The sequence below is a fragment of the Neophocaena asiaeorientalis genome, unplaced genomic scaffold (genome assembly GCF_003031525.2).
Source record: "Neophocaena asiaeorientalis asiaeorientalis breed wild unplaced genomic scaffold, Neophocaena_asiaeorientalis_V1.1 scaffold606, whole genome shotgun sequence".
Classification (NCBI taxonomy): Eukaryota; Metazoa; Chordata; class Mammalia; order Artiodactyla; family Phocoenidae; genus Neophocaena; species Neophocaena asiaeorientalis.
The window spans coordinates 487,376-512,255 of NW_020173687.1; the positions used below are offsets into that span (position 1 = coordinate 487,376).

Below are 24,880 nucleotides of genomic sequence, written 5' to 3' on the forward strand. Positions count from 1 at the left end.
CAGCCGCAGGAGGCGCAGGTGCTGAAGCAGCTGGCGGAGCGGCGCGAGCACGAGCGCGAGGTGCTGCACAAGGCGCTGGAGGAGAACAACAACTTCAGCCGCCTGGCCGAGGAGAAGCTCAACTACAAGATGGAGCTCAGCAAGGAGATCCGCGAGGCGCACCTGGCCGCACTGCGTGAGCGGCTGCGCGAGAAGGTGCGCGCCGGGGCGGGGCCCGAAGCAGGGGGCCCCCAGGAGCCCCTTCTTTTGGCCTTTGGCCGGTCCCTGCCCACTACGCCAGCGGCGCTCCCGCAGTCCGGCCTCCCCGTGACGCCCCGTCCTACTGGGGCTAGCCAGGGTAAGGCGAGCCCCTGCGCAGGCCGGAGCAGCCTCCCTGCGAGCGGGACCGGGTTAGTTCCGGGGAGCCCCGAGCCTGCACTCCTCGGGAAATTCCCGGAGTCACAATGCTCGGGTCTGGACACCACCCCGGGCTCCCCGAGGGCCAGCCCCCACCCTCAAGCCGCACTTGCAGTCCGTGACGCAGGCCTGCCCCTGCCCTTTGTTGCTCCTGGTCACTAAGGTGTTCTCATTGGTCGCATCTGCCGCACCTGGGACCGAGCCAGTCTAGGGAGGAAAAGACCCCAGGGTTCCCGAAGCCCGGGAGCCGGAGGCAGGGCCCCCAGAGCCCAGGAGGGGTGGGGGGGCAGGACCCCGCCCCTGCCGGCTGCAGGGCCCCGCCCACCCCGCCTGTCCCGCAGGAGCTGCACGCTGCCGAAGTGCGCAGGAACAGGGAGCAGCGAGAGGAGACGTCCGGCTAAGGGGCCGTTTGGACACCGCGGCGCCTGGATCCCGAGACGAGACAGGAACACATCTGGGTTTCGGTTTTGTTTTGTTCGACTTTGTCTAGATGCGGCTTTTGCTCCCGTCCCTCCTCCCCTCCTGTTCTCCCAGCTTCAGCTTCTCTTTCCGCGTTCCGAGCTGTCCAGCCCTCGTGGCAAGGCTTTGCCCACAGGCTCTCCCTGTGGAGCCCCCAGGGCGTGGCACACAGCCCCGCAGTTCAGGCCCCAGGCTGGCCGTGGCTGGGTCCCCTCTTGGCAGCCCTCTTAGTGGACGTGGTGGCGACCTCAATAAATCCAGCGATGGTGGCAGGAACACGCAGGTCGTTGTGCTGTGAGCACCTTGTCACTTAGGGCACGTCTTTTGAGGCAGCTCCTGCCGGCAGGCAGGGCCACCTCCACCTGGATGTCCTCTTCTGGGAGAGGGGCTGGGCACGCAGAAGTGGGCGGAGGAAGACAGACTGGGACAGAGAAGGATCTCTGGGCAGTGGGGGGCAGGTACCCTGTCACTGGCCAGCCCTGGGAATCCCGTGTGCAGTGGTGCTTTTTGGAACTGGTGGGTAGGAGCTGCAGCACGCTTTAATGTGGTGGCACAGGGGCCCTCTGAGACCCCCTGGCCTGAGGTTGGCACCCTCGGCTGGCCTGGGAGGCTTCGGTCATGGCCCTTGGCTGGAGTGGTGGTGGGGTGTGGCTTGGCCTGGGTCTTCAGGGGAGTGGGCATGTTCCACCAGGGACCTGTGAGCGAGCTGCTGTGGTCTAGAGGGTTGTGGGCAGCATGGACACGTGCCGGCCCCTCCTCCCAGCAGGGCCTTCTCCTTCTGGCCCAGCACCTGTGCGGGGAAGCCAGCCTCCCACTGTCCCTCCTCTCCTCCACGCTTTGCGGATGCCCTTGGAGGACCCATCCTTATATCCCTTTGGAGTCTCAGCCCCCTCCCGTGTGCCCTCTGCTCTGGTCAAAAGATGCTCCCACACTGTTCCTGGCCACAGGGCTTTCAGGCGCACCTCTGGACAGGTGGCCCAGTGTGAGTGGGTGGCAACCACAAGTGCCCCTCTGGGAGCCCTGAGTAGATGCTGGGGGGCGGGGGACCAGTGCCTGAAGATTCAGATGTCGGGGGGCAGGGGACAGGGTTCCCAAGCCACCTCCTCCATCCTTCCATTCCTGGCTGGTGGCCCACTCTGGCCAGCCTGCAGGTTGGAGGCCTGGCTCTATCTCCTGCCAAGACCCTGCTCGGCTGGCCTCCTCCCCCTCCCTCAGTCTGGGGGCCCTCCAGACCCCCCAGCGCCAGCCTTTGAGGACAGCTACCTGCTTGGACACAGCAGCAGCCTCCTCTTCTCCCTGGCAGCCCAGCCCCACGACTGGGCGCTGGGGTCTGAGTCCTCACTGGCCAGCCTCTTGGTGGAAAGCCTGAGGCGTTTCTTGCAGGAAGGACCCAGAGCCAGTGCCTCAGAAACCAGATGATTGCAGCCCTCAGTGCCCCTGGCTTTCGTTCTACAGAAACCTATGGGGACACTGCTGGTGACCTCCCAGAGCCAAGCCCGGGAGCACGGGTGGGTACTGATCCATTGCAGTGGGCTTCTGGGGAAGTTGGGACCTGTGCCCCCCATCCCTGTCCCCACTGAGACAGCCCCCGAGGGAGTGACAAGCCAGGACTGGAACCCAGCAGTGCCCACCGGTGGCTTTTGTGGGACTCAGAAAGGGGAGCGGAAAGGGACTGAGGGTTGGATTTCTCTGAGCGGTGGCAGCTCTCTCATAGCGGAAGCCCTAGTGTAATACACACCCATCTCATCCACGTAGTAAAAGTGAACTCAAAAATTAAATCAAATGAACAATTTAAAAAAATGTGTGTGTTTAAGAAACGGTTGAACCCTCCCAGCGTGTGTCCTGCATCTGTGGGGTCAGATGAGCTGCGAGGCCACTGCCTGTGCAGGCGTCCCCCTGGAAACCCCACCCTCGTGCGTCGTCACCACAACTGCAAACAGTTCTCACGACAATGGCGATTTTAAGAAAAGAGCATATAAACAGCACGCAAGCCCACTTTCCCCTCCGGAGCCCCAGGAGACAGTGGGGGTGGGAGGGGGGAGGCTGGGCCCTCCGCTGCAGGTGGGGCCGCCCCAGCTCCCCCAGGGCTGCGCCCTCCTGTGGGCCGGGCTCTCAGCTTGCCGCTGCAGAGGAAGACCAGGGTCTGAGGTCTGGGGCCTGCCCTACTCACCACGGCTGTGGGTCTTGCTTGGATGGGGGGTGGTCCTAGAATCCCAGGGTGTGTGCCATCACTGTGGACCCCGATGGGCAGCTGACGGTTCACAGACACAGATCTGGTCCCAACGTGGGGACCTGCAGTGGCAAAAAGAGACAAGCAGACATCGTGACTCACACTGGTGGACATGTCTGTCCTAGGGGACCCCGAACTGCCCCTTGGGGTGCCCAGCAGGGAGGGACCCCTCTGCTGGAGAGGAGGCATGTTTGGTAATGTCCACGCTGAGCCATGCTCAGGTCCACACATGGACCTCAGGTACAGGCCCTGGAGAGATGCCTGCTCCCCAGGACCCAGAGACCCACTCACCTCTCCCCAAACCCACAGCCCTCTCCTGGGGCAGTCCTAGCTACTTCCCCAGGCTCCAGGGAACTCTCACCATCTCCCCACCTTCCCCTGTCCAGGGAGAGGTGGGAAAGTCAGAACCCAGGACACACAGCCTCCAGTAAGGTGGAGGCATCAGAAATCTGCAGGAGTGGAAGGAAATACATGGAAAATATTTTTATGAGGCGTGAGTTATGTATGCCTGTCATCTGGGTTCACAGACACAGGCTCACCACATAGAAGCGCACAGCCCTGGAACTCCCAGAAGAGCAGCTGATCAAGGTCAGGGCCTCTTACCTCTTAGGCGGCCCTGGTAAGGCACTGAGGGACAGTCACCGTATGGAGCCTCTGAGGTTGGGAGATGATGGGGAATCCTTTGCAGAAAAGCAATCATGCTTCTCCTTAACAAAGAGCAGCAAACGAATGGGGGACTCCTGGGAAGCCAGTTAGGGCTGTATTCGTTACCTACTGCTGTGTAACAAGTGAGTCCAAGCGGTGGCTGAAAACAACAAACATCGTTTCTGTTGAGTCAGGACTCCAGGAGCTGGGTGGTTCTGGCACAGAGCCTCCAGGAGGCTGCAGTCAGGACATCAGTGGAGGTTGTCTGGAGGCTGCGTGGGCTTGGAGTACCCACTTCCAAGTCGGCTGGCTCACATGGGGGTGAACTAGTCACGGAAGCAGAAGTGAGTCATTAAGAACAGCCTACCCTCAAGGTAGGGGTGGGGTGGGTGAGGCCCCACCTTTGGAAAGGAGGAATGTCACAGACTCTGGGGACAGGTTTCAAAACCTCAGACACTCTGCCTTGATGACCCTATGAGTTCTGGACACAGTGGGTGCTGGCTCGGTGCCTGGGGGCAGCAGTGGGCCCCCACCGTGAAACAGGGTGTCCAGCGAGGCAGGCAAGGTGGAAGCACAGACAGACGCCTGTCGCAGCGTGGCCTCGCTCCAGCCCCTCACACGTCCTTGCCGGGCGAGCTCGGGTGTGGCTGAGTAGAAGGGATGGTACGAACTGCAGCTGCTTCTCTTGCTGCTGAGGAAAAATCATTGGGCTCTTTGGCAGAATTAGTTTTCTCGACTGTAACGTGTGCAGCAGACTGGGGGCCTTGAGACCACAGAGGTGTCTCCTTTCAGCTGGAAGTCAGGTGCTGCCAGGCCACCTCTGTCAGGACTGGAGGGGAGGGGGGGACCACGATCAGCCCTCCCAGCTTCAGCTGTGGGGAAAGGCCGTCTCTCCGTCCCCGAAGGGCCACTTACAAACGGCACCGTTTCCTTTCAATAGATGGGGGCCCATAGAGCCTGTGTGTGGACCTCCCTCCGGTTGTGAGATGGATGCAACCCCAGCGCTCAGCATGTCAGACTCCTCAGGAGGGGTCAGGTCCTTCCTGCAGCACAAGATGGGTGCGTGCAGGCCAGCAGGGTGGGGAGGACCCGGCGTGGGGACGAGGCCCACGGCGGAAGCCGACCTGGTCTCTTCTCTCCTGAGTAAAGCTTGTCCTGTCGGTGCTCGGCTGCCTCGCGTTCTCCTTGGCGACCTGGATGTCAGGAGGCCGGGAACGAAGTGTTTGGACTTCTATCCCCTGCAGGCGGCTGGCGCTGTGACGAGCAGTGCCAGCCTCCACGCAGTGGGGGCCTCCCCAGGGATTGGGAACTTGAGCCTGGGCTCTGCTGGACACCGGCTATCCTTGGCTTGTGGACGCAGCACATGTGTCTCTGCCTCTCTCTCTGTGTGTCTGTCCCTATGGGACACCAGTCACTGGATTAGGGATCCCCAGTCCAACACGACCTCATTATTTCACTAATTATACCTGCAACAACCCTAGTTCCAAATAAGGGCTCATTCTGAGGTCCTGGGACTTGTGATGTCACCACATCTCTGGAGGACACAAGTCAACTCGTAACTTTAAAACATCCATGCACTAATTTGTGTTTTCAACATGAGTTAGTGAGTGCTTATTCCATCTGTGTGTCTCACTCCAGAGAACACTGATGGATTTGAACACCCAGGCCCTGCCCTGTGAGAAACTGCATGTTAGTCAATACAACCTTATGTTACATATGGTAGTTTATGATTTTTTAAAGCACGTTAAAATGTTTTTAACCGGGCTTCCCTGGTGGCGCAGTGGTTGAGAGTCCGCCTGCCAATGCAGGGGATGCGGGTTCGTGCCCCGGTCCGGGAAGATCCCACATGCCGCCGAGCGGCTGGGCCCGTGAGCCATGGGCACTGAGCCTGCACATCCGGAGCCTGTGCTCCGCAACGGGAGAGGCCACAACAGTGAGAGGCCCGCGTACCGCAAAAAAAAAAAAGAAAGAAAAGTTTTTAACCTTCACCAGGCCCACTATGAGGAAAACAGAGTAGGCATTATCTTATGACGCTAACATTTTTTCTGGTTACAAACATAATACATGCTCACTGCAGACTACACAGTGTAAAGACAAAAATCCTGATCCACCAAACTCCTTCCCCTGGAGAGGACCTACCCCTCAAGAGGTGCTGAAGTGAGCCCGAGTTCAGACCTCTGAGACGTGCACAGTGATGTGTTCGCACTTATCCTACATCCTCACAAACATCGCTTCAAGCGTTGGACAATCATCTATTTCATGGATGTACTAGGATTTCTGAGAAAACTTCCCCAACTTTTTGGATTCAGGGACCTCTTATAATTTTAAAGTTTATGGAGGACCCCCAAAGAGCTCTGTTTATGTGGGCTATTCGGGTCGACAGGGACCACACTGGGAATTAAAACGCAGAAATTAAAAAAACAGTAATTCAGGGAATTCCCTGGTGGTCCAGTGGTTAGGACTCCGCACTTTCACTGCTGAGGGCGCAGGTTCGATCCCTGGTCAGGGAACTAAGATCCCGCAAGCCATGTGGTGCGGCCAAAAATTAAAACAAACAAACAAAAAACCCGCCAGTAATTCAGGGACTTCCTTGGTGGTCCAGTGGTTAACACTCTACGCCCCCAATGCAGGGGGCCCGGGTTCGACCCCCGGTCAGGGAACTGGATCCTGCATGCTGCAACTAAAGATCCCGCACGGTGCAGCTAAGACCCGGCGCGGCCAAATACATATTTTAAAAAAGCAGTAATTCAGGGGCTTCCCTGGCGGCGCAGTGGTTAAGAATCCGCCTGCCAATGCAGGGGACACGGGTTCGAGCCCTTGTCCGGGAAGATCCCACATGCTGCGGAGCAACTAAGCCCGTGAGCCACAACTACTGAGCCTGTGCGCCTAGAGCCCATGCTCCGCAACAAGAGAAGCCACGACAATGAGAAGCCCCCACTCTCTGCAACTAGAGAAAAGCCCGCGCGTAGCAATGAAGACCCAACGCAGCCAAAAATAAATAAAATAAATAAATTTATTTTAAAAAAGTCACTAAAAAATGATACACCCATTACATGTTAACATTTTAAAATGAAAAAGTGACGTTTTCATTAAAAAAGAAAAGAATTAGTGAGAATGGTTGAAGCATATGAGAAAAAAATCTAGCCATACACAGATACATGGTTGGAAAAAGAAACTATTTCAATAGCTTGGTCTTTAATACTAAACCAAAGCTAGATGAGGGGTAGTTTCTTAAAGGTTGGCTGCACTGTGAATCTGAAGCCATAGCAATAAACCTTTCATACTCTTCCACGGTTGAATGGTCTGTCCTGAGCCTAAACACACCTTTTACCCATGCATGGTTCTGTAATTCTTAGTGCGTGTGCCACCCTCCCCCAGGCAGGAGGCCCTGGGCCTCAGGGCCTGCAGAGTGGAGGAAGGGAGGGCCAGGGTATTGCTGGGTAAGCCGGGCCTGCCGTGGTCCTGCTTCCAGTGTGGTCAGGGACTGTGTGTGGTGGAGCCCAAGTAGAGGGTGGGGCATGACAACCCCACAGCATCCTTGGGCCCATGATGACAGTCTCTCCTGGTTTACCCTCCTCTGTAGTAAACCAAGAGTGGAAGCTCCCCTCCCCTTGGGAGCACAGGGGAGAAATCACCACTCCAGACCCCAGAAGGAACTAATCCATCCTGTCAGCCAAGCAGAGTCCAATGCTTCGGAGACAGAAAACGTGAGCGCAGGTTCAAATGCCAGGCCTGAGGTCCTGTGGCAGAAATACGTGGAGGCCACGCAGCAGTGGAAACTCAGACTGGGGAGTCTGGGGTGCCCAGACTCCAAGGCCAGCGGCCACAGCTCACCCCAACTGTGCAGCTGCAGGACCTGGCCTGGTCTGCCTCCTGCATCCTTCTGAGCTTTCTCCCTTTAACATTTTTTAAAAATTAATTAATTTTAAAAATTTATTTTATTTCTGGCTGCGTTGGGTCTTCGTTGTTGCACGCGGGCTTTCTCTAGTTGCGGCGAGCAGGGCTACTCTTCCTTGTGGCACGTGGGCTTCTCATTGCAGTGGCTTCTCTCGTTGCAGAGCACGGGCTCTAGGTACGTGGGCTTCGGTAGTTGGGCTCAGTAGTTGTGGCTCACAGGCTCTAGAGCGCAGGCTCAGCAGCTGTGGTGCACGGGCTTAGTTGCTCCGTGGCACGTGGGATCTTCCCGGACCAGGGATCAAACCCGTGTCCTCTGCGTTGGCAGGTGGATTCTTAACCACTGCGCCACCAGGGAAGCCCTCTCCCTTTGACTTTATGGGCATTTACTTCCGGAACGTGAGGACAGGGAAACTCAAATAAATGATATGCACAGACCAGACACACCTGCTCTTGTATTTACCAGATAATAAAATAGCTGCACTGACATAGGCTCAATAGTTTAATCTTTAAAAACAGTGACTTTTTCATCACTTGCTTGAGTACACTCTATATTATTGAAAACAGAATGAAAGCGGTAACTCTCCCAATTATAGCATCCCTGAAATGAAGTTTGCTTGAAACTTCCCAGTCTGGGAAATGGCCTTCAGTGGTCTTCCTACCTAAGTATGAACACAGGTTCACGGCTTGGTCTTGAAGAAGGCATTTGTTTTCTGCCTTCTCTGTCTCCTGAGGGAGCATCCGCAGACCCTGAAGCCTTTCACTGGGCACCGGAGTCTCCCGCAGCTGACAGCTGCCAGAGCAGTGACACCACACACGAGGAAACTTCGTACGTGCCTTCCCTGGTCTGAGAACAGCCAGCCTCAGCCACCCTCTGGGTCCCCCTGACTGCCCGGTGCAGGTGGGGAGACAGAGCACAGGGAGATGTGGGGATGTGCCCAACACCACCACGGCCGCAGCGCTTCCTCCAGGAGTCCTGGGGCAGGAACAGGATGCCTCACAAGTGCCCCGGCCTGGGCAGGGCAGGTGACCCCACTCACCACCCCCTGGGCCCCCACTGCACCTTTCAATCAAACAGCAAGGCCTGTTTGTACTCGCTCCCAAGTCAAAGGAACTCCAGGAAAGCTGAGTGATGCTAACCTTCTCACGTTCTGGAAAACGCAGGGACTCTGCACTCCAGCCATTAAAAAAGAGAGTTTTCAGGGCGTTCCTAACCCTTCATCAGGGTGTCTTTTAATGCCTCTGTGATAGCGCAGGAACTGAATTTTAACTTCAGTTAACGTAAATTGAAATGAGCACACGTGACCAGTGACTACAGCACAGGAGAGCGCGGCTGGGGGTCGACACAGGAACACTGCGGGGAGCCGCGCGAATCCAGAAGTTTAAAGGATGTTTAAAGCCGTTTTTAACGCTTGCTACAAAAATAAGCCATGATAATCCCAGGATTCGGACTGTACGACTCCCGGGGCAGCCCTCCCGCCTGCCTCTGGGGAGACCCTTTGCACACGCGGGCAGGTCACTCACCTTTCTCGCCAACCCTAAGCGCGTCCCCCTACGCACCCTCTCCCCGGGAATTCCGCGCCGAGCTGGTGTGTCGGCCAGTCCCGGCAGGTGAGCCAGCGGGCGGGGCGCGGAGCAGCCGCCCAGCTAACGGGCCTAAGCACCCACCTCCGGCCCCGCCCTCGCCCGCGCGCACGCGCGTCGGGCCCAGCCGGGCCTTATTTCTCGACACCTCCCGCTTCCCGGCCGAGCGCCAAATAAATATCCAGGCTCGCCCTGGCCCGTGCGTGCGCGGCCCCGCCGCCTGCGTCACTAGGAAGCGCGCGCCCGGGCCGCCACGGCGGCGCGGCCTCCATCTTGCCGGAAGGCTGTGGGCCGCGGGCTGCGGGTGCCGGGGAGGGCATTAGGCCGGGCTGCATGGAGAGGGCCGCGTGGCTACCCCCACTTCCCGTGGGACCGCGTGAATTCTCCCCTTCCCTGGGGGCCTTGTGGATACACCCCCCTCTCGTGGGGGCCTGGTGAATGCCCCCCCTTTCCCGTGGGGGCTGCGTGCGTGCAACCCTTTGGTGAGACCCGTATCTCCTTGGTCCCCGTGGTAGGAACCGATCAATATGGGTCCATTGCCAGTAATGACCTGTCACATATTTGTTTAACTTTATAGTTCATGTAGTCGAGCGACACTTCCAGTGAATCAACGTTTTCTTTCTTTGCTGACACTGCAAATACAGTTTCCGTTACATCAGTATTTTCTAACTTACAGAAATCTGTGCGTAACTGACGTATATAACGATGAATTGTGTGCACCCGTAAAGCCACAGTCTGCGCTATTAGCGTGTCAGTCACCTCCAGAAGTTTATTCCCGTTCTCATTAGTTTGTGATAAGAAGGCTTAACTAGCAAAATTTTAAGTATACAGTGCGATATTGTTAACCATAGGTCCTATGCTGTACCTTAGATTTCTAGGACTTAGTCATTTCGCATAACTGAAGCTTTGTACTTTTTGATGTGTCCCATTCCCCCTCCACCAGCTCCTGGCAACCACCATTCCACTGTCTGCTTCTCCGCGTTTGACTGTTATAGATTCCTCATGTAAGTGGTAGCATGTAGTATTTTGTCCTGTGTCTGGCTTATTTCCCTTAGAATGACGTTCTCTACATCCATCCACGTTGTCACAAATGGCAGAATTTCCTTTTTTTTTTTTTTAAGGCTGTTATATTTCATTGTATGTGTATACCAAATTTTTATTCAGTCATCTGTCCGTGGGCATTTAGGTTGCTTCCATATCTTGGCTATTGTAAATAACGCTGCAGTGAACATGGGGTGCGGGTGTCTCTTGGGTATCCTGATTTGTTTTCCTTCCGATGTACACCCAGAAGTGGGGTTGCTGAACATATGGTAGTTCTATTTTTAGTCTTTTGAGGAACCTGGGTACTACCGTTTTCATAGTGGCTGCACCAATTTATGTTCCCACCAACAGTGTAGGTCAGTCCGTTTAGGGTAAAACCAAATGGATTAAATTCCAAATGTAATAAGATAAATTAAGCAGACTGTTAAAAAATTGTTTCTTTGTAGGAAGTATAAAACTTTGGGAAGACATACTGGACGGGGGGCGGAGTGGGGCGGGGATTTGTACATATACATCATACACTTAAGAGCCGGTGCGTCCTGGCTGGGTGTGACTCAGGGTGTGGTCGAGACTGGTCAGCTAGTGCGCTGCGCCGCCCTTGCCCCCAGGAGGGCAGGGCCAGGAAGCCCAGATTCTCAAGGAAATGCAGGACTAGGGGGACCACCTCTAGGGATGAATTCTTGTGACATTTTTCAAGAGAAGCCGGAAATCTGATTTTTAAAATGTGAACCCTGTAAAATTTGAAAAAGCTGGCAACTAATTAAAAATTTTGAAACACAGTGAGAATCAAAGAAATTGTGCTGGGACTTCCCTGGTGGTCCAGTGGGTAAGACTCTGCACTCTCAATGCAGGGGACCTGGGTTCGATCCCTGGTCAGGGAACTAGATCCCACATGAATGCTGCAACTAAGAATTCGCATGCCACAACTAAAGATCCCGCGTGCTGCAATGAAGATCCGGCGTGCCACAACTAAGACCCTGCGCAGCCAAGATAAATAAATAAATATTAAAAAAATAAAACTTTTGTCCGTTGGCCACTGCTTTGTGACCTCTGCTATGTTTCTAGTGGTATTTTTATCAAAAAAAAATTTTGTGGTTATTTGGAAGACAACGGAAAGTCAGATCTGAATCCAATGTACTGACCGCACACTCACATTTTTGTCCTGTTTTTGTATATTTATGCCTAAGAATGCTACTTTAGAAATACTTCCTCCTATCTTCTTTACCTCAAGGTTAATTGGGAAAGAAGAATTTTGAAAACTTGATATTGGAGAGGCAGGAATTCCGGTTTGTGTGTTCCCACCGCTTAGCGCTCTGTGCGGTTTTGAGATGTGGGTGAGGACAGCCACCCATAGGGTGGGTCCCTGCCTTTCTGCAGCTTTGAGCTCAAGCGTGGCTTTCTGGCCCCCTTGGAGTCCACCCGGTGAAAGCAGCGGTACCTCGGTGAGAGCCAAGCACCACGGAGCAACGTTACTTTAAGGGCGATTTTAAAGTGGTCTTTTTTTTTTTGGCCAACGTGTGGCTTGTGGGATCTTAGTTCCCTAACCAGGGATTGAACCCGTGCCCCCTGCATTGGAACCGCGGAGTTTTAACTGCTGGACCGCCAGGGAAGCCCCCCTACGTGTAGCCTTTTGAGGAACTGCCAGACTGGTTTCCACAGCGGCTTCACCGTTTTGCTTGTCTGCTAATGGTGCACAGTGTTTCCAGTTTCCCCGCATCCTGACCACATGTACTTTCCGTTTGTTTATAATAACCATCCTGGTGGGTGTGAAGTGGCATCTCCTTGTGGTTTTTGTGTGCATTTCCCTAGTGATTAGGGATGTTGGGCATCTTTTCAGTGGCTTACAGGTTATTTGCGTATTTCCTTTGGAGAAATGTCTACTCTGAGTCCTTAGCCCATGCTTTAAGTTGTGTTCTTGTTGAGCTGTATCCTGGATGTGAATCCCTTGGCAGACACGTGCTTTGCAGGCACTGTCTTCCAGTGTGTAGGTTGTCTTTTCAGTCTCCTGAGAGTGTCCTTTGATGCACAATCGTTTTTAATTTTAACGGAGTCTAATTTGTGTGTTTTTTCTTTTGTTGCCTGTGCTTTTGGTGTCATATTCAAGAAATCATTGCCAGGGAACCCCCTGATGGTCCAGTGGTTAGGACTCTGCGCTCTCACTGCCGAGGGCCTGGGTTCCATCCCTGGGCAGCAAACTAAAATCCCACAAGCTGTGCTGGTGCAGCCAAAAACAAAGAAAAAAAGAAAGAAAAGAAAAAGAAAAAGAAATCTTTGCCAAATCCAGTGTCAGGAAGATTTTCCCTTGTGTTTTCTTCTAAGGGTTTTACAGTATTTGCTCTTACGTTTGGATCTTTGATCCATTTTATGTTGATTTTTGTCTGTGGTGTAAGGGTCCAGCCTCATTCTTTTGCCTGCAGATGTCCAGTTGTCCCAGCTCCACATATGGATGAGACTGTCCCCATTCCCCATTGAATGGTCTTGGCACCCTTGTCAAAAATCAGTTGACCATATATGCCAGGATACAGTAGCATTTTTTTTTGGCCAATTTAATTTTTTTAAAAGATTCACAAATGGTAAACTTTTATGGTTGTTTGGTGTACAGTTCTATGAGTTTAACACCTGTATAGATTTATCGTGTAGCTGCCCCCATGATCGGAATACAGAACAATCCCGTCACCCCCAGAATCTCCCTTGTGTTGTCCTTTTATGCCTATCCTCCTCCCCCAGCCCCTGGCACCAATGATTTGTTCTCTTATCACTAGAGTTTCGTCTTTTCCAAAATGTCATGTAAGTGGACTCATACAGCCTACAGGCCCACCTTGTTTTATTGGGCTTCACTTTTTGTGCTTCGCAGATACTGTATTTTTTACAAATTGAAGGTTCGTGACAACCTTGCATCGCGCAAGTCTATCAGCACCATTTTTCCGACAACATTTGTTCACTTTGGGTCTCTGTCACATTTTGGTAATTCTCGGAATTTTTGAAGCTCTTGCGTTATTAATATGTTTGTTACAGCGATCTGTGATCCGTGGTCTTTGGTCTTACTGCTAAGACTCTGAGGGCTCACATGGTGGTCAGTATTTTTTAGCAATAAATTTATTATTTCATTAAGGTATGTATGTCATTTTTAGGCGTAATGCTGTTGTACACATAGTAGACTATAATATAACGTAAATATAACTTTTATATGCACTGAGAAACGAAAAACGCCACGTGCCTCACTTTATGGTGACGTTCACTTTATCGTGGTGGCTGATACCTCCAGGGTCTGCGTGTGTAACCACTCAGCGTGATTCTCTGGAGATCCAGCCAGGTTGTCGCACATATCGAGTAGCTTATTTATTTATGTATTTATATTGCTGAGGAGTATTCTTTTGTGAGGTTTGTTTCTCTTTTCATCTACTGAAGGTCATGTGAGTTGTTTCCAGTTTCTGACAGTTATGAATAAAGCTGTCATAGAATTGTGTGTACGGGTTTTTAAGGAAATCCAAGTCTTCGTTTCTGTGGGGCAGATACTTAGGAGTGGGGTTGCTGGGTCCTGTAATAAGAGTACACGTAGCCTTCTGAGAAACGTCCAGACCCTTTTCAGAGTGGCCACACCAAGCAGCTGCGTGAGAGTGCCAGCTGCCGCACATCCTCACAGTCTTCGTACCGCCAGCTTTTTGCTGGCGCCGTTGGAGCCGTTCTAATAGGTGTGGCAGTGTTGTTACGGTTTGGGTTTGCATTTTCCTGTGGGCTAATGATGCTGAGCATCTTTCTATGTGTTTACTGTTTTTTCTTTTACTATTTATTTATTTGGCTGCACTGGGTCTTAGTCGCGGCACGTGGGCTCCTTTAGTTGCGGCATGCGGGATCTAGTTCACTGACCAGGGATCAAACCCAGGCCCCCTGCACTGGGAGCGCAGAGTCTTAACCACTGGACCACCAGGGAAGTCCCTCTGTGTGCTTATTTGGACTTCCCTTTTGGTGAAGTGTCTGTTCAAACCTTCTGCCTACTTTTATTTATTTATTTAAAAAAATTATTTGTTTATTTGGCTGCGTCGGGTCTTAGTTGCGTCGTGCAGGCTTAGTTGCTCTGCGGCATGCGGGATCCTAAGTTCCCTGACCAGGGCTCGAACCCACGTCCCTTGCATTGGAAGGCGGATTCTTAACCACTGGACCACCAGGGAAGGCCCCACTTTTGCCTGCTTTTAAGTTGTGTTGTTGTTGTTGAGTTCTTTTTATATTCTGCATGCAAGTTCTTTGTCAGACATGCGATTTGCAAGCATTTTCTTCCACCTATAGCTTGTCTTTGCATTTTCACTATATTCTCTAGTCGTTGTATTATAACATACATACTTCATTTTGGGGCAGGTTTATGTTCACAGCACGGTTGAGCAGGAGCCCCCAGAGTTCCCAGCCTCCCTCAGCACGAACATCCTCACCAGGGTAGTATGTTTGTTACAATCACAAACCCCAGTTGACCCATCAGCAACCAGAGTCTGTAGTTTACATTGGGGTTCATTTTTGGTGTTGTACAGTGTATGTTTTATTTTTATATTTTTTAATTAAGGCTTAAGTTTTCAGAGCACTTTCAGGTTTACAACAAAATTGAGAAAGAGTTCTAGAGACTTCCCGTGTACTCCCTGCCCCCACACGTGCACGGCTTCCCCTATTAATGAAATCACTCAACAGAAGGGTATGTTTTTTTACGAAGGATGAACCTACATTGACACATCAGAACTATCCAAAGTCTACCTTGGGGCGCCCTCTTGGTTTTGTACATCCCGTGGGTTTTGACAAATGCGTGATGGTGAATATCCACCATGACGGTATCACACAGAGTAGCGTCACTGCCCTAAACATCCTCTGTGCTTCGCCTGTTCATCCTCCTGCCCACTCCCCAACCCTCTGGCAACCACTGGTCTCTTCAGGGTGGCTTCTGTCACTTCACAGTGTGCATTTAAGGGTCTGCCGTGTCTTTTTTTTTTAAATAAATAAATTTATTTATTTATGGCTGCGTTGGGTGTTTCTTGCTGCGCGCGGGCTTTCTCTAGTTATGGCGAGCGGTGGCTACTCTTGTTGCGGTGCACAGGCTTCTCACTGTGGTGGCTTCTCGTTGTGGAGCAGGGCTCTAGGCATGCGGGCTTCAGTAGTTGTGGCATGTGGGCTCAGTAGTTGTGGCTTGTGGGCTCTAGAGCGCAGGCTCCATAGTTGTGGCGCACGGGCTTAGCTGCTCCATGGCATGTGGGATCTTCCCAGACCAGGGCTCGAACCCGTGTCCCCTGCATCGGCAGGCGGATTCTTAACCACTGTGCCACCAGGGAAGTCCCCGCCGTGTCTTTCTGTGGCTTCATACCTCACTTCTTTTGTCTCTGGATGACCTTCCAGAGGTCATTACATGGAATATCCAGCTTGCTCACCCATTCGCATTTTGAAGGACTTGATTTTTCTGTCTGCTTAGCACAGCGTTCTCCCCCTTCAGGGGGTATGGAAGCGGGACCACCACGTAGGCCCTGGCACCGCCCGCTTTGAGGCTGTAGATGGCCTATGTTTGTGCGCATCGAGTCCCAGCAGCAGTGTTGAGTGTTTGCTTTCAGCTGTCAGACGTGCCTGAAGAGCTGAAGGGAACGGCCATGTACGTGTTTATCCAGATAGTTCCCGTTTTGGTTGCCTTCCTTCATTCCTGATGTTCCAGGCTTCCCTCTGCTGTGATTTCCTTCTGTCTGAAGTACTGCATTAGGTCTGACTGTGGCCCGTTCTCTTCATTTTCCTTCATCTGGAAATGTCTTTATTGTGCCTTCACTTCTAAAGGGTCTTCTCGCTGTTGTAGAATCCGGGCCGAGGCGCTTTTCTTTCAACGTGTTAAGAATGTCCCTGCGTCGGGCTCTGTGCTTCTGAGGGGAGAGCCCCGCAGGCCTTCAAATTCTTGTTCTCACGTGGAAATACACACCTTCTTATCTGCTGCTTTGGGGATGTTTTAACATTGTCCTTAGTTTTTGGCAGTTTGATTATGTTCTGGGCGTAGATTTCTTTGAGTTTATCCTGTGTGAGGTTTGTTGAGCTTCTTGAATGTATAAGTTTATAGTTTTCACTACATTTGGGAAGTGTTCAGCTATTATTTTTTCAGAGTTTTTTTAGCATCACACTTTTTCCTTCTTTCCTTCTGGGACTCTGGTGATACAGATGGCCAACTTTTTATATTGTTCTGCATTCCCTGAAGCTCTGTTCATTTTGTTTTTCCACCTTCTGTTGTTCAGATTAGATCGTTTGTACTGATCTGTCTTTATTTTCATTGCTGTATCTCTTTCCTCGCTCATCTCCATTCTGATATTGAGCCCACCAGGTGGATCTTTAAATTTCTGTTATTATAGTTTTTAATTTTCAAATGTCCGCTTGGCTGTGACTTCGGTTCCTGAGGCAGCCCTTTCAAGGACGGCAGGCTCCACTTGTGAAGCAGGAGCGCCCGCAGCTCTGAGGTCACTGTGGGTTCCGGTGGTCGCCTTGGATTGGGCTTCTCTTGTATAATTTTTCCCTTGAGAATCGGTCAGACTTTGCCGGTTCTTTGTCTGTTAGATAATTCTGGATCGTATTCTGGATACTCTGAATATTGTGTTGTCAGGTTCTGGCTCTTGTTTAAACCCCGTGGAGGATGGAGCATTTTGTTGTAGCAGGAAATGGACCTGGGTTGTGGGCGGGCATGGTTCTGAATCAGTTCAGCCTTCCAGCCTGTGCAGTCTTCTCTGGATCTGTCCCATAGGTGCCACCCAAGGCCAGTCTGAGACCTGGTGGGGGTCGGTCCTGGAGGTCGGTCCTCGAAATCTTTGGTTTGCCCTTTAGGGTCAGGTCCACACACGGACAAGTGAGGAGTGACCCAGTCCTTCGTACACAGCTGGGGGCAAGCCCTTTCCGCCTCCCTCGTCTCCGCAGTCTCCTGCATACTCTCTGACCCCCAGAACCCCCTTCCTTGTGCTTTGGCTGAAAGCCAGGTCTCTTAAGTGTCCTCTGTGCTGCGATGCATCAGTACCTGGTCTGCCCTGAGCCGAGCGCAGAGGATGGAGAGCAGGAGAGCAGTGGGGTGCCTCTGGGTCCCCGGAGTTTACGGTGCCTGCCTGGCCGTGACTGTCATGGAGTCTAGAGGGCCTGGGGCTTGCTGGAGGGCAGAGCCAGCAAAGACAAAATAATGCCTGGGAGGGTCTCCCAGACCAGAGACAGGATTCATCTCTGAGGGCTTTCTTTTGTTTATTTTTGGGTTGTGCTGTAGCATGCGGGCTCTTAGTTCCCCCGCAGGGATCGAACCTATGCCTTCTGCAGTGGAAGCGCAGAGTCTTAACCACTGGGCCGCCAGGGAAGTCCCTCCGCGGGCTTTCTGTGCACAGCCCTGAGTTCAGGGCGTGGGACCCACCTCCAGAGGCGTCTGCCCACATTCTGGTTCCTTCCCCGCCCCCCACAGGTGACCACTGGGCTTTCAGGCCTGTCATGGCTCCGAGGTTCTTCCAGGGCTTCCTTTCTCAGTGCTCACTCCATCCTTGCCAGAGCCCGAGGGCCTGGAAGAGCCCTTCTCTTGCATTGCTTCTGTCAGAAGGTAGCGAGGTCCCCGTGCAGACCCTGTGCCCCCCTGTTGCCCTGCAGGCCCGGTGCCCTGGCACCTCCTGTCCGCTGAGCCATGGCCACCCCCGACGTGAGCGTCCACATGGAGGAGGTGGTGGTGGTAACGACGCCCGACACGGCGGCGGATGGCAGCGGCATGGAGGAGGTGAAGACCGTGCTGGTCACCACCAACCTGGCCCCGCACGGGTGAGGATGGGCACCCGGCCTGGGGGCAGGGGGCGCCAGGGGACGCAGAGCCGCCACCCGGCCAGGAGCGAGTAACGCTTCCCCGACTCTTCTCCCGACACCAAGGTCATGGCTTCGTGCCCCTGAGCGCACGGTAACTTCTCCTCTGACAAGAACACAGTAGGGCCAGTTAGGAACTGGGTTTTCCAAGGGAACCTGAGGAGCAACGCCTGTGGGGTCAGCAGCGCGGTGAGCGCATGGCCCTGAGCCTGCCGTGCCGTGACCTCGGGCTGGACTGGAAAGTCGGGCAGAAATGGCAGCAGAGCGCGAGGCTGGCTGTTGTTGGGGGTGTTAATGTCTCCTCTCTCCTCCCCTCTGTTCCCAGGAGTGACCTGACGGAGGGTAACATGGAGACGGAAAACGCCGCGGCAGCTGCTGCAGCCGCGTTCACAGCGTCCTCGCAGCTCAAGGAGGCCGTGTTAGGTAGGGAGCCTGCCTTCTCGTGGCAGTGCCCGTAGGCAGCTCTGGAGGTGGCCTTTCCGAGGGGGCGGTCCTCCCATCAGTAGGGGACAAGTCAGAGGTTCCCGAGGCTCTTCTGTGGGCTCTTCTTCAGAGGTGGCGCCACAGAGGCCCTGGCTCCAGAGTCTCCAGGTGTGGCCGTGGCCGGTGGCTGGAGGGGAGAGCTTGGTCTTGTGGTTCTACTTAGTGTAGCTGTCAGGGAGCGGCGGTGGAGATGAGTTATCAGCTTTGGTCTTTTCCTGTTGACTAACACTGAAGGCCTCAGAGCTCTTCCAAATGTTACGAATAGGTTTTCTCTGGAATTGTGCCAGGTAAAGTTTGTTTCCTTCAGTGGCTCTTTACTTTGGGCTGATGAGAAATGTCCCCGCCCACCTTGGTCCTGTCTCAGTCCCTCCTGGATTTTAGTTTCTGGTTTCCAGGTTGGTAGTTAATGTTGTGCTTTTGCAGAAAGTGCTTTGGAGAAGTTGTAACTGATTTTCTGTGTTGCCCCTTTCCCTGTCGACACACCTGGTGAGAAGTGAAGATGGCTGAAGAGGAGGAGAGCCTGGAGGCCGAGATCATGTACCCCATCACCTGCGGGGACAGCAGAGCCAACCTGATCTGGAGGAAGTTTGTGTGCCCCGGCATCAATGTGAAGTGTGTTCAGGTGAGGGATCTGATGCAACCAGAGCGCAGGCCTGCGTGCCGGGCTGCAGGGAGGGGCCCCCAGTCCCGCAGCTGTGAAGCAAACAGAAGAAGACCCCTACGGCAGGGGGTGTGACCTGTAGGGGGCAGTTCAGAAGGCAGAAATCCCGTGCTTGGGAGAGCAGAGGAGAAGGAAGGCGCCTTCAGGGACAGACAGGATTGTCGCTGGGGCACACGGAGAGCCTCAGGGCAGAGATTCTCTGTTCCTGGAGCAAAGCTGTGGAGAGAGGCTGGGAAGGCAGCTCTGCTGACGTTGGGATCGGCAGTGACTCTGCTGGGCAGGTTGAACGAGAGGGATGCTTTGCAAAGACTCATTAGCAGTCATGAGTAAGATGGAGGGGAGAGGCCTGCTCTTTCTGCAACATGGTAGTTTAGGTACCCAGACTCACCTTGTACTGAAAACAGCCGAAAGTGGCACTTAAGATATTTTCGTAATGTATCTTCTAGATGCCTCCTTTAGCTGGCAAAAGAGGAGGAAATAGTCATGCCCAGGGCCTGAATAAAGGTGTATTATAGAGGGAGGCCAAGCACCAACCCTGGCTTTTGTCTGAGAGCCTGTGCCTGACACTGGTTTTCTCAGCCTCATGGGGCTGGAGATGAGAGGGTGAAGCCCAGGGCTCCCAACTTGGGTGTGTTGTTGGGGGCAGAGATTATCCCTGTGATGCTGCTACTTCCAGAGGTCTCTACCCTCAGTGTTGGGGGTTAGAGAGTATGCTAATCACATACTCCCTGTCCCCTCTATCCCCCAGGGCATGGAAAACTCCTGTCTCATGTCTTAGCACTGGGTGGAAGAGAGAACCCTCTTGAGGATTCACATGTGGCCTGTATAGTGTGAACACCTTTAGCTAAGAGTTTAGCCGTAGGTTGTTCCTGGCTGGCAGCTCCCCCAGGGATCTGACAAAAGCAAGTGAAAAATCCTTTTTGGTAGAACTCATCTTTATCTCAGGTTTCAAGTAATTTTGACAGACAAAGTTCCAAGAAAAGGAGCAGCTCACAGTAAAGCAAAACAAAACATTGAGCACACAGGAAGTAAAGCACCTGAATGAGTGCACACAGAAACCACAGATAGAAGAATCAGACCCACAAATGCTGCAGGTTGGAATTTGGAGACACAGAATATGAAATAATTATGTTTAATTTACTTCAAGAAATAAAAGAGGGCTTCCCTGGTGGCGCAGTGGTTAAGAATCTGCCTGCCAATGCAGGGGACATGGGTTCGAGCCCTGGTCCGGGAAGATCCCACATGCCACGGAGCAACTAAGCCTGTGTGCTACAACTACTGAGCCTGCGCTCTAGAGCCCGTGAGCCACAACTGCTGAGCCTGTGTGTCACAACTACTGAAGCCCACGCACCTAGAGCCCATGCTCCGCAACAAGAGAAGCCACCACAATGAGAAGCCCGTGTACCGCAACGAAAAGTAGCCCCTGCTCACTGCAACTAGAGAAAGCCCATGCACAGCAATGAAGACCCAACGCAGCCACACACACACACACACACACACACACACACACACACACACAAATTAATTAAAAACAACAACAGGAAGCTACAGGGACTCCCCTGGTGGCACAGTGGATACGACTCCAAATGCAGGGGGCCCGGGTTTGATCCCTGGTCAGGGAACTAGATCCTACATGCATGCTGCAACTAAGAGTTCACATGCCACAACTAAGGAGCCCGTGAGCTGCAACTAAGGAGCCCACCTCCTGCAACTAAGACCCAGTGCAACCAAATAACTAACTATTTAAAAAAAAAAAAAAACAAACTAGAAGTGAAAAACAGAATTAAAATTGAACACTTAAGTGTTGGATTTTACAGCACATTAGACATAGTTGAAGAGATAATTAGTGAAATGGAAGATAGAAGTGAAGAAGTTATCCAGACAATGATCCCCCAAAATGTCATGAGGAAAAATGGAAGCACAAGAAAGTCTAATGCATCTATCTGAATTCTGAGAGGAGAGAGCGTCTGAGAACTTTCAGAACCAAGGAAAGATAGCAGCCCACAGTTCAAGAGACTTAACAGATCCTAAACTGAATGAATAAGAAGAAACCAACCACATTTCAAAATCTATATAGGTGCCAGCGCAGAGGACCTCCCACTGGCTCCTGGGACACTTCAGCATCAAAATAATGAATGATTGTTATGGATTATGATTCAAGTAAAAACAAGAATCTATGGGCCCGTATTTATTGCGGTGTATTTCATGTTATTTATTTACATTGACACAAGGGAGAGGTTAAACTCTTACACCAACTAACAAATGTAGAAGGGGTGCTGGAGCCAGAGTGCCACAAGGGGGTGCTGAAACCAGTCAGGGGAAGCTGGATGAGGGACAGTTGGTCTCCAGGTACCCCCATCATTGAGGTACTGCTTACAGAGGCAAAGCAGGAACGGCAGGGGGAAGCCTGCAGATCACTCCCTAAATGTGATGACGTTTGGGCATCAGTATCGGGACCAGCCTCCATCCCGGCCTCCTGATCGAATGGGCAGGGATTCTGTGGCATTCCTGACAAAAAACCCCACAACCCGACTCTACTCGGGAAAACGTCAGACAGACAAAAACTGAGGGGCACAATTTTTGTCTACAAAAACACTGACCTGCACGCTTCACAGATGTTGAGGTCAGGAAGACACCATCGGGCTGAGGAACTGCTCTGAGTCAAGGAGGCAAGACGCAGTGGTCAGTGCAGCGCAAAGTCAGGCCATGTCCTGCATTAGAGAAAAGTCACCACAAAGGCCGTTATTGGGACAGTTTGTGAAATTGGAATATTTCCTGTGGATCAGATAATAATACATTAATGGTAGTTTCCTGATGTTGAGAGCTGTGTGTGGTTATGTAGGAACCTTGTTCTCAGGAAATAGGTGTGAAGGACTCAGGGCGGCTACCCCACGAGCGTTTAGAGATGGGCTCTGTGTGGAGAGCGAGCCTGGGGAAGGGGCCGCTGCGGCTCTGTACTGTACCTGCAGCTATTTTGTAAGGTTGAAATCACAGCAGAATTAAAAGTTAGAAGCAAAAGAGGTGTAATAATGAGAGCGGTGGAGCAAGACCCCCTGGCAGCTGAGCTCTAAAGACTCCCAGGGAGCCGGAGGACCGGCGCAGGGCGGGTCTCCTTGTGCCAGGAGAGGAAAGCTGTACACAGTGAAGTCGTCTTCAGAAATTAGGGGAAACAAAAACATTTTCAGGCAAAACTGTGTTTGCCACCAGCAAGTCGTAACTAAAGGTATTCTAAGAAATGATTTCAGGCAGAGGGAAAGTGGTTCCAGAGAGGAGCTTTTAGGTGGCCAGAGGCGTGGAGAGTGGAGGAGGTGGGTGAGTCTAAGGTGATGGGCTCTGCAGTGCTGGTGTGTGTCCTAGGAGGCTCCGCATGCTCTGTGGTGGGATGGTTGGAGGGCTGTGAGTGGGATCAGCTGGCCCACCCTGACAGTGGGGCACACCTGCCCAACCAGCAGAGGAGAGCCTGGTCCCCCAGAGGGAGGTGGCATGGGGGGGCGCACGAGATGCAAGGGAGAGACAGGCCGGCAGGTGGTGCTGCAGTGTCCGGGTGCGGGCAGGGCCAGAGGCGATGGCCAGAGAGGGTGTCACGTGGTGGGGGCAGAGGCCGGGCCCAGTGTGGACTTCCTGGGCTCGGGCAGTGGCCAGCGAGGTCCTCCGACTCTGACTCTGCCTGTCTGCCCAGGCTCAGGCCTGGCTCCAGACCAGCTGGCTGAGGGGATGAGTGGCTTCCTGACTCAGAGAGAAAGAGTGCAGGGCTCAGGCAATTAAGACAGCTGCTTCTGTCAAGAGGGGCTTCCCACGCTGGTGGCGTTTGCCGCGACCAAGTGCACTGGAGATACAGGCAGACCTCGGAGATGCTGCAGGTTCAGTTCCAGACCGCCTCAGTAAAGCCCATGTCTCAATAAGAAGAGTCACACACACTGTTTGGTTTCTTCACACATATAAAAATTGTGTTTACACTAGACTGTACTCTGTTAATGGTGTCATAGCAGTATGTCTAAAAATGATGTACATACCTTAACTTAAAAGTACTTTATTGCTAAAAAATGCCAGCCATCATCTGAGCTTTCGGAGCGGCAGTAGTAACATCAAAGATCACTGCTCACACATCATCGTAACAACTATAGTAATAACGAAAAAGTTTGAAATGTTGCGAGAATTACCGGAAAGTGTCACACAGACCTGAAGCGAGCAGCTGCTCTTGAAAAACGGCGCCGATAGCCTTGCTCGAAACAGGGTTGTCACGAACCTCCAATTTGTAGAATATGACTATCTGTGGAGCGCTACAGAGCAAGTGTGGCTGAGTGGAGGTGCTTTTGCTCCAGCGGCATGGTAACCTGGGCCCAACCTGACACAGACTGCAGGGCGCCTGAGAGGCAGCCGCCCGGGAAGGGGACGCCTGGGACGGACGGCACCCTGGCTGGGGTCCAGCTGTGCCTCCAGGCCACAGTTGGAGCTTTCGTTTCTGCCTCTGCTGAGACCAGTGACTTATCCATCCCCAGCCTGCTTGTTTTCTTTCTTTTCTTTTTTTTTTTTAATAAAGCTGTGCGCGGGCTTTCTCTAGTTGCAGAGGGCGGGGGCTACTCTTCATTGAGGTGTGTGGGCTTCTCGCTGCGGCGGCTTTTCTTGTTGCTGAGCACGGGCTCTAGAGGCATGGGCTTCAGTAGTTGTGGTATGTGGGCTCAGTAGTTGTGGCACGTGAGCTCAGTAGTTGTGGCTCGCAGGCTCCAGAGCGCAGGCTCAGTAGTTGTTGTGCACTGACTTAGTTGCTCCGCGGCACGTGGCATCTTCCCGGACCAGGGCTCGAACCCGCATCCCCTGCACTGGCAGGCGGATCCTTAACCTCTGTGCCACCAGGGAAGTCCTTTGTTTTCTGAGTAAATGCAGTTTTATGTTGGTTCTTTGGTTCCAGTAATTTTTTGTTTAATAAGACTGAATAGGATACTTTACCTTCTCAGGCCACTGTTGGGGGAAACTAGCAGACCTGTGAGGAGTGGGGGCAGTTCCCTGACTTTGAAGTGGACATATGCTCCTGGGCCGTGAAGGGTGCCATTAGGGGTGGGCCAGACCGGCTGAAGGGACATTCACAGCTGACCCTGTGCACTGTGTCTCCTGTTACTTGGTGTGATATATGTGTACATTATTTGTGGAATAAGTTATGCGTAAGGAGGTTTGCCAGTTGCTGTCTGAAGGGAGGGAGAGAGCTCTGTGCCTTTCTGAGTGGTGTGGGGTCCTTGGGTCCCAGGCGTTGGGTGTGTGGTTGGGGGGAAGCGCCAAGCACTTAGCTCCCTCCCCGCTGGGGGTCAGTGTCTGACTACCCGCTGGGGCAGGAGGAGGCCAGCTCCCCACTCCAGCCCCTGTGCACAAGGGTCAGGCTCGTCTCACGTGGTGGTTCTTTCCTGAATCCTGAACGTCAGGTTGAGAGCCGGCCCACGGCTCCACCACATCTGCCCTGCCGTCCACCCCCTTTCCCAGGCCAGCTCTGGGGGGACGGTGGTGTCAGGCAGCAGAGAAGGGCGGTGGGGAGGCTCTGTCCTGATGTTGCTCTGCTCTCCCCTCCACAGTACGATGAGCATGTCATCAGCCCCAAGGAGTTCGTGCACCTGGCCGGCAAGTCCACCCTGAAGGACTGGAAGCGCGCCATCCGCATGAACGGCATCATGCTCAGGTCGGTG

The 24,880-nt window shown here is 52.9% G+C and overlaps 2 protein-coding genes, 1 long non-coding RNA gene and 1 other non-coding gene across 7 annotated transcripts in view; 3 read left to right on the forward strand and 1 right to left on the reverse strand.

Moving 5' to 3' along the window:
• STMN3 (stathmin 3) overlaps positions 1–1,131 on the forward strand; it is a 9,325-nt gene extending 8,194 nt beyond the window's left edge. The window contains exons 4-5 of the mRNA XM_024750375.1: positions 4–195; positions 738–1,131. Of these exons, the coding sequence (XP_024606143.1) occupies positions 4–195; positions 738–797 (252 nt within the window). The 3' untranslated portion in view covers positions 798–1,131. The remainder of the gene's footprint in view (positions 1–3; positions 196–737) is intronic.
• A 148-nt stretch (positions 1,132–1,279) lies between these two features.
• On the reverse strand, positions 1,280–9,336 carry LOC112403064 (uncharacterized). Of its 2 annotated transcripts, XR_003003833.1 has the most exons (4): positions 9,149–9,336; positions 3,689–4,923; positions 3,447–3,534; positions 1,280–3,147 (listed from the first exon to the last, which is right to left on the reverse strand). It is a non-coding gene; the product is annotated as an uncharacterized LOC112403064 (long non-coding RNA). The 2 variants fall into 2 exon arrangements; XR_003003834.1 differs by lacking the exon at positions 3,447–3,534.
• TRNAE-UUC (transfer RNA glutamic acid (anticodon UUC)) lies at positions 6,168–6,240 on the forward strand. Its single transcript has one exon. It is a non-coding gene; the product is annotated as a tRNA-Glu (tRNA).
• An 855-nt stretch (positions 9,337–10,191) lies between the features above and the next one.
• Positions 10,192–24,880, forward strand: part of GMEB2 (glucocorticoid modulatory element binding protein 2) — a 23,324-nt gene continuing 8,635 nt past the window's right edge. Inside the window, exons 1-5 of one of the 3 annotated variants that reach the window (XM_024750340.1) lie at positions 10,192–10,212; positions 17,861–18,025; positions 18,390–18,487; positions 19,042–19,169; positions 24,770–24,873. In XM_024750340.1, the coding sequence (XP_024606108.1) occupies positions 17,895–18,025; positions 18,390–18,487; positions 19,042–19,169; positions 24,770–24,873 (461 nt within the window). In that variant the 5' untranslated portion in view covers positions 10,192–10,212; positions 17,861–17,894. Of the gene's footprint in view, positions 10,213–17,860; positions 18,026–18,389; positions 18,488–19,041; positions 19,170–24,769; positions 24,874–24,880 lie in introns of those variants that run through there. The other 2 variants (XM_024750341.1, XM_024750342.1) reach the window with 2 other exon arrangements.